The 8822-nt window shown below is 43.2% G+C and overlaps 1 protein-coding gene across 1 annotated transcript; it reads left to right on the top strand.

The window, feature by feature from the left end:
• Positions 1 to 571: 571 nt before the first annotated feature.
• Positions 572 to 8524, top strand: LOC138796992 (interleukin-8-like). Its single transcript, XM_069976756.1, has 4 exons — positions 572 to 668; positions 3438 to 3573; positions 6053 to 6136; positions 8021 to 8524. Exons 1-4 carry the CDS (start codon positions 602 to 604, stop codon positions 8055 to 8057), a joined length of 324 nt encoding a protein of 107 aa, XP_069832857.1. The 5' UTR covers positions 572 to 601; the 3' UTR covers positions 8058 to 8524.
• The last annotated feature ends 298 nt before the right edge of the window (positions 8525 to 8822 follow it).

The raw sequence follows: 8822 nt of genomic DNA, 5'->3' as shown, positions 1-8822 counted from the left end.
AGAAACATTGCATTAATTTGACCTGGACATCTAGGCACCAATGACCTTGGTCATGAAGAGGTTAAAGACTGAAGAAGCTGAAAATCTAAACAGAACATTCCTTTTCAGAAAAGCACAAAATGCTATACATATACAATAAAATAAAAGAATTATTGACATAAGTATTATGCCCCCATTGCATTTATCCAAAACTATTTCTGGGCCAGTTTGCCAATTTCTCTTGTTGATCTTGCTAAGTACATAAGAAATCTAAAATCTTAAAAAAACAACAACTGCGAATAAACAAAATGTAATGATCCATACATCTTCAGTCAAGCATTCATCTATGACTTTCTAAATTCTGTATAAAAAAATAAGACTAATGACACATACATGAATTGCGGATTACCACTCTAACCACAGGCAGGTCTTGGTGACTCAGTGACAGCCTTACTGCTACAAGTGACTTATTTTGGAATTTACGTTGTTGAAATACAGAATGATGTCAGAATGACCCTGCAGAGTCGATGGTATAAATTCCCGCCACTTGCCAATAGAAAACAGATGATCTTAAACTCAGCCAAGCTAAAGAATTTCAGAAATCCGCAGAGTAAAGTCAGCCATGAAGTTTGCTAAAACTTTCTTTGCTACTTTCTCCATCTTCCTGCTTTTTACCACTATAACGGAAGGTACGTTTAACCTTTCTTTTTACAGTAGCTTTCTTTGTGTTGTATAGATAGAAAACTAATGGTAGAATGGTAGAATTTGACATTTTAAGAAATATAATTTTCTAACATATTAGCTTTTTTTAAATCCAGTAGCTGTTCCTCTTTACTTTATGGGCTGTGTCTGATACTGCATGCACTTTCCTAAGGACAATTTGCAATATAAAACACAGCCCATAGGCAAGAATAGCACTTTCTCTTTTTTGATAGACCTGGAGAAAACACTTCAATTTCTGCTTTCAAATCCTTGTCAAACTAAACTGAACTTGTAATGAATTTGAAAGTTTTTTTTTTATTTGATGAAAGTGTTTTTTTGTATTGTTTTACTTATTTTATTATTATTTTTTTTTACCATAGAGGTGTATTCCCATCTTCAATAGGAGATAACATACTGATCATTTAGGGGTCCCAGTGGTCGGACCCCCTCCAATCAGCTTGTTATACCCTATCATATGAACAGGGGATAATAAGCTGATATGGGAATACCCCTTTAACTGTGTAACCAGATCTACCTCTCTGGTCCGGGTGTCACCTCTTTGCTATCCAGGATTTCAGAGTGTCTATCGGCCATATCTTCCTCCTTCTCCTCCCGCTTTCTAAAACTCAACATGGACAAAACAGACCTTATCTTTTCCCCACCCCGCCATCTAATCTGTCAATCAATGGCTGCACTCTGTCCCCCAAGTCCGCTGCCTTGGGGTCACCTTTGACTCTGCCCTGTCCTTTAAACCACATATTAAGGCCCTGACCACCTCCTGTCACCTTCACCTCAAAAACATTTCCAGAATCCGCTCTTTTCTCACCCCTGACTCCACCAAACTGCTGGTACATGCTCTCATTATTTCCCACTTGGACTACTGTAACATCCTCCTCTCTGGCCTTCCATCTAACTCCCTTGCTCCCCTCCAGTCTATCCTCAACACTGCTGCCCGACTAATCCACCTTTCCCCTCGCTTTGCCTCTGCCAATCCCTCCACTGGCTCCCCATTGCCCAACGTATTCACTTTAAATTGTTGACCATGACATACAAGGCCATCCACAACCTGTCCCCTCCGTACATCTCTGACCTGATATCCCACTACTGTCCCTCACGCAACCTTCGATCCTCCAGTTACCTCCGTCTGTGCTCCCCCCTTGTTCTTACTTTGCACAACCGCCTCCAAGACTTTGCCCGAGCCTCCCCCGCTCGCTACCCCGACACATCCGGCTCTCATCCACCATCAAGTTCTTCAAAAGTGACCTGAAAACCCATCTCTTCAAACTAGGTTACAACCTACAATAACTCTGCATCACACTTGACTGGCTGCACTTTACCTCCTGTTTCTCTCCCTATACCGTATAGATTGTAAGCCCTCGCGGGCAGGGTCCTCTTTCCCATGTATCAGTCTGACATCTGACTTCATGTAATGTGTCCTGATCTTGTATTGTTCCTGCCTGTTGTCTATCTATTGTATAGCGCCCTGGAATTAAGGGCACTTTATAAATAAATAAATAATGATAATATGGTATATCTAAGGCTAAATTCACACCATGTTTGGGGTCAGTATACATTTGGCATATATGTTTACCTTCCCTTTTAAGAATTAGTAGATATGATAGAAAGGCTGTATTTTTTGTTTTTTGTTTTTTAGGCAGGTGTAGAAAAAATGGAATAAAGTAAGCTTTAAAAATAGAAGTGTTAATAGAAGTGTGACTGCCCTGTACCTTCAAAACGGCACCAATTATTCTAGGTATACTTGTACACAGTTTTTAAAGGAACTCAGCAGGGAGGTTGTTTTAACCATCTTGGAGAACTAACCACATGTCTGAGGATATAGGCTTGCTCAAGTTCCTCTGTCTTCATGTAGACTTAATGATGTTTAGATCAGGGCTCTGTGGGGCCATATCACCCTTTTTTAGGACTTGTTTTCCTTTAGGGGACGTTCACACTTACTGCGGATCCGCAGCAGAAAATACGCTTTCATACGATTTCATTTAATTAATTGAACACAGCATCAAATCTGCACCATCAAATCTGCTGCGGATCTGCTGCGGATCCTGTAGGTGTGAACGCACCCTTAGGCCGAGTACACACGTACCATATCCGCAGCGAGTTTGCTGTGAGTATGTCAAACTCAGCACCCTTAACCCACCCCACGGCCCGGGTACATACTTTACCAGGTCCCGGCTCTGGCTTGCTTCAGGGGCTTCCAGCGCTCAGCCGTTCATTGTGCTGCCCCACCACAGGGCACTGCTTGGCTGAGCACAGGGAGAAGCCAGGACCCCCCGAGGCCAAGCCATAGAGGAGACCTGGTAAAGTATGTACCCGGGCTACGGGGGTTGAGGGTGCTGACTTTGAAATACTCGCAGTGTGAAATCCGCTGCGTATACGGTACGTGTGAACCCACCCTTAAAGGGGTACTCCAGCGTGGGGGCACTTTTGCGCTGGGACTGGCCTCCTTCACTGAGTGGCTGAGCGGACCAGAGACGTCACGTCTCGGGTCCGCGACAGACACCCGGAAGCGGCCGGGAACCGACATTGGAACAGACATTGGATGCCGCCCTAGGGAGTCCTGGAAAACATGGCTACAGCCATAGGCCATTGGCTATATCCATGAATTCCTGGCACACAGTATACAGAAAGCTTATGAACACTCCGTCAAGTGGTTCCTATGGTTCTAGAATTCTGTTATTTCAATTGCAATTTTATGTTATAGACCAGAATATAGACATGTCATTTCCTTTTAATTTCAGGTATGTCCTTAGCAAGATCAGTATCAGAGTTAAGATGTCAGTGCATCAATGTTGCAAGACCAGAGAAACCAATTAAAGGCATGAAGAGTCTAGAACTGATACCTAGTGGCCCCCACTGCAAAAATACTGAAGTGATGTGAGTATATTATGCACCAATGAATATACATTTGCATATTGCATATAGCAACAATCTGCTTTTGTTTGTTTGTCTTTTGCTGGAGATTGAAAATAGGTATTCCCATCCAGAAACGTATAGTATATCCATGTTCTGTAAGTGTCTGATAAATGCCATCCCTAGGACCACACCTTTCTTAAGAATTATGTCTGGAGGTGATCAGGAAGCCTGTCTAAGGGGCCTATTCCACAGAGCGATAATCGATTATCGCTCCGTGGAATAGAGACAACGATCAGCCGGTGATCGTGTCATCGGCTGATGGTTTATTTAGGTGCAAACCTAAAATCATTGGGCACCCACCACGCATCGCTACGTGGAATAGCGGTGCGCGGAGGGTGACCGATGATTTCACAAACAGCATACTTTACCTAACCACCTTCTCCTACGCTCCTTCTCCCCCGGTCCTGCGCGCAGAAGCAGTTTCGGAGCGGCCTGTCTGAGCTGACAGACCGCTCAGCCAATCACTGGCCAGGACCGCCGCGGCCAGTGATTGGCTGAGTGATCTGTCAGCTCTGACAGGCCGCTCCGAAGCTGCTGCTGCACGCAGGACCGGGAGAATGGGTGCAGGAGAAGCCCTGAAGCATGGTTAGGTAAAGTATGCTGTTTAAACAAGGGCTGCAAGGACATCGGTAATGATGTCCCTGCAGCCCTCGTTAAACGATTATCAGGCCATGGAATAGGCCCAGTAAACAAGAGCCGATCTAGCAGATTGACGCTCGTTTACATTATTGATCGGGCCCCCATGGAATAGGACCCTAATTGATGTTAATTGTAGTTGCCTGAACAGTGTGGCACCACAAGCTTAGCAGTTTCTGTAACTCGTTCAGTGACTGATGGGCTATCCTGTAGAGCTTTACTCCAAAAAAAACGTAAAAAATATATGATACACATTAAAATAAAAAACATTCTTTTCGGAACGTTCCCACATAATCATATACCAATTACTGGCACACTATGTGATTTGTATAGCTCATTATATAGGGTTCCTACCTGTAGTTCAGTATTGTTTTTTTTTGGTCAGGGACATGCAGTTGCAGCACTAGGAGTTATAGGAGGGTGAGATGTTTGTCTATGGGTCCTTTTACACTTGAAGATTTGTCAGCCAGTACGGCTGCAGACGAGCAATGATTAGCAAGATGCAGTGCCTTTACACAGCACAACACAACAGCAGCCAGGCTGCACTAATGATACAGGGATCATAAAAGGCCCATAACATGCAGCAAAAGGTGCAAACTATAAGGCGCAGCAGTGAGGGAACACAATAAAAACTGCGCAGAGACCGAGAGGAGAATACAGGTAGAGGAGTACAGCCTGGAGTAGACTTAAAGCGACTCTGTACCCACAATCTACCCTCCCCAAACCACTTGTACCTTCAGATAGCTGCTTTTAATCCAAGATCTGTCCTGGGGTCCGTTCGGCAGGTGACGCTGTTATTGTCCTAAAAAACTACTTTTAAACTTGCAGCCCTGTGTCAAATTGGCGTGACCTAGAGTGTCTATGCCCTAGGCCTGCAACGCCCATCCATCCCTCCTCCCCGCCCTCTTCTCCATAAGGAATGCTTCAGGAAGGATTCCTCCTATTCATCACCTGTGTGATCATTAAGGAACCCGTGCTGTGTTTAGATGATGTAATGAATAGGAAAAATGCTGCCCTGGGGCCTTCCTTTATGGTGAAGAGGGCAGGGAGAGGCGTTGCAAGCCTAGGGCATGGGTACTCTAGGCCACGCCAATTGGACACAGGGCTGCAAGTTGTTTTTAAGGACAATAACTGCATCACCTGCCGAATAAACCCCAGGACAGATCTTGGATTAAAATCAGCTATCCAAAGGCACAAGTGGTTTGGGGGGGACAGATTGTGGGTACAGAGCCGCTTTAAGCAAATCATAGGAATTGTAGACTACTTCCCCACATACTACTGTTGATGCCTGGCCCTCTCTTGCTGTGCTGAGGAATAGCACATATGGCCAACAATATGGTAAAACTTGATGCATAATTAAAGAGGCATTCCAGGAAAAATAATCTTTTTCCCTATCCAGAGGGGTTTGACCTCTGTATCCCTTGCCGATCTTTGTATCTGGCCCTGGATTCTGTATTATGAATAGAGCTGCGGGTACAGCACATGACCCGCGGCTCTTTTCATTACTTTAGAGCGACTGAAAGAGCTGAGTACAGCACTCTTCCTGTGTACTCTACTATTTCCATTGCTTCATAGAGCTGTGGGTCATGTGCCGTACTTTCGACTCTATTCATAATACAGAAGCTGGGGGCACAGAGGTTGGACCCCCTTTTCCCCTATCCTGTGGATATGGAAAAAGTTTATTTTTCTTAGAATACCCCACTGTCATGTGTCTAATGTCCCTGCAGACTTATTTCTACATTTTTATTATCTAGAATACCCCTTTATTTTGCTTTATATAATTTTTTTAACTTTATATTTTCAGAATTACTCTTAAAAATGGAAGCAGTGTTTGTGTGGATCCATCAACCCCTTGGCTAGAAAAAATTATCAAGAATCAATTGGAAAGGTAGGATCACTCAACATATGGGTTGTTGATAACATTTCCTGCTTCCTCTCACTTTAAGAATGCAGGTCTCATTAATGTGAAAATTCCCTGCTAAGCAGGGAAATATACTTACCGTTCTGGTCTTCTCTCTGTCTTCATTATTGCTGCTCAACCAATCAGCAGCTGAGGCAGGACACTGTTGCAGCCACTGATTGGCTGAGCAGTGATAGTGAAGACAGATAGAAGACCAGAGTGGTAAGTATACCTTCACTGCTCCCCCACCAACAGAGCACAGTTTGCCCCCCAGGAGGTTAACTTAACCTAGGAACAGGGCGCACCTCGTTAAATACTCTCCCATTATTTTCAATGGGGCTCATAACTTTAGTCAAGTACTTGAGCATTGAAGAATACTTGACTATTTTGGTGCTCGCTCATCTCTAGCAATAATCTAATAAAGAGTCAATCCCTTCTTGCATAGAACCCATTCTGGTCATCAGATAAAAACAGTTTCTGTCTTCTCTAACTTCTGGTTAGGTATTATGATTTTGGGTTATGACAAGGTAATTTATGGTTAAGCCAGGTTCAACTGAACTAAAACTACCCACAAACTCTGGTAGAGTAGATAAGTGCGATTCATTGTTTATTATTAGAGATGAGCGAGTACTAAAATGCTCGGGTGCTCGTTACTCAAGACAAATATTTCCCGATACTCGATTGCTCGTTTCCCGTAACGAACCCCATTGAAGTCCATGGGAAACTCGAGCATTTTTGCAGGGGACCAAAGTTCTGCACTGGGAAGGTTGCCTGAAAGCCTGAAAAACTGGAAACCTCAGAAAATGATGAAAACAACACAGAAATGGACAGGAAACAGTAGGGGCAGCATGCATAAATGCCTCTGGGGCTGCCTAATAGCAACATTACGCCAAATTATGGGCAACAGCCGGTTGGTGGCCCTCAATACAATTTTGCTGACCCAGACCAAGATGGGCAAGGCACATGTGCTGGCAAATGTTAGGAAAGAACCCAACTAGGTGCAACTGGGAGGACTTTGGTGTAGTCAATGGAGTCTATGTGTGCCAGGTGCTTTTTGTTTTAGAGCACCCGTTACACTGTACAGCCAGGATAGGTAGCGGCACTACAGATCCCAGAAAGCCAAGATACAGCAGCAGCAAAAATGAGTACTGAGAGGACTTTGGGCAATTTCTTTGGCGTCTTTGTGGACCAGGTGCTGTCCCCTTTCTGGCACCAGTCGCTCTGCACAGTGTGCAGCCAAGATGGCTGCATTACAAGTCCCAGCCAGCAGCCAAGAGGAGGCCAAAAAATGTGGTTGTAGCCCTTAGAAGGACTGTTGGGTTCTTTGTGGATGATTCCTGCCTAACAGACACTATTATTCCCACACTAACACTCTCCCTGGCAGACAGCAGCTCTCTCCATAAGCTCATCCAGCCTGCGTCTGAAGCGAGCATCACGGGACCTGATTCTTATATGCCCAGCTGATCTGATCTGGCCAGCCAATCGCTGCTATCGACATGTAGCGTTCCCACGTGATGCTACCAGCTCCCAAAGCCTCTCCTGCATAATGATTGGCTGAGAAAAAGCCGCCAAACATGCAGGAAGAGGAAGATGCCATTAGATGCCATTGTCTCGAGTATCGGGAGATGCTCGTCCGAGTAACGAGCACCATCGAGTACCCTAATACTCGGTCGAGTACCAAGCTCGGACGAGCATGCTCGCTCATCTCTATTTATTATTCGTCAGATCTTTTTTGCACAAATGGACGTTCATTGCCAGTTTCTTGCCTATCTGTCTGAGCATAGCAACGTTTTCTAAACTATACATTCTATTTGCCAAGTAAAATTTACTATTATGACATCTCTAACATTACAATAAATCTTTTTTTAACAGGCAAAACAATGAAGAAACAAAGGAAGCAGCAGTTTAAGATATCACTTCCAAGTCCCTCAAAGATGATCAAATACTTCGTCTTGGATTCCAGTGTTGTATTATTTTTTTTCTCTCTAATATAGCTGTGAAATTCTGCTAGAAACTAAACAGATACCACAATGGGATTTACAGGAAAACATTTATTACCTATCCTTAGAACATGTCATTACTGAGTGACTAATGGGGCCCTGTCCTGGGGTCCTTACAGAATTCGCCAGACATAGGGGTCCTGAAGGTCACGTCTGAAAATCACACCATGATAACATATGGGCCCTCTGACATGGTAAAATATTTTTTACCAAAACTGTAATCCGTGTGACTAGATCATGCTTCCACTATTTTTGTAACTTATTTATTTATTTATATATATATGTATATTATTGTATTCTTTATTTAATATTTAAATGACACATATGCCACAAAAGGTCTGATTATTTCTAGAAACAGCAAAACTACTCTCCATAGGCCACACCTTATGTATTATGTATTCTTATTCAATCATATTTGTGCACTTATACACCATACACACAGTGCTACAATGTTTTAAGTAGCTTAGAAGTTAGATAAATAAACGTTTCCAATATCATTAATTTTATATCTGTTTCTCGCTTTGTTGGACTTTATTTTACCTAAAAAAATAATACTTTCTCTATACGGTAACTCACACATTAATTTATTTTGTTGCATAAAACATAAAAAGTGTAAATGAAGTGTAAATTGCTTTGCAGTGGTAGCAGTGCTTTGCAGTTTTTTTTATCATATA

This window comes from Dendropsophus ebraccatus, chromosome 7 (genome assembly GCF_027789765.1).
Source record: "Dendropsophus ebraccatus isolate aDenEbr1 chromosome 7, aDenEbr1.pat, whole genome shotgun sequence".
In the NCBI taxonomy this organism is placed as follows: Eukaryota; Metazoa; Chordata; class Amphibia; order Anura; family Hylidae; genus Dendropsophus; species Dendropsophus ebraccatus.
Note: the sequence above shows the minus strand (reverse complement) of the source record. Positions and strands in the feature narration are given on the sequence as shown.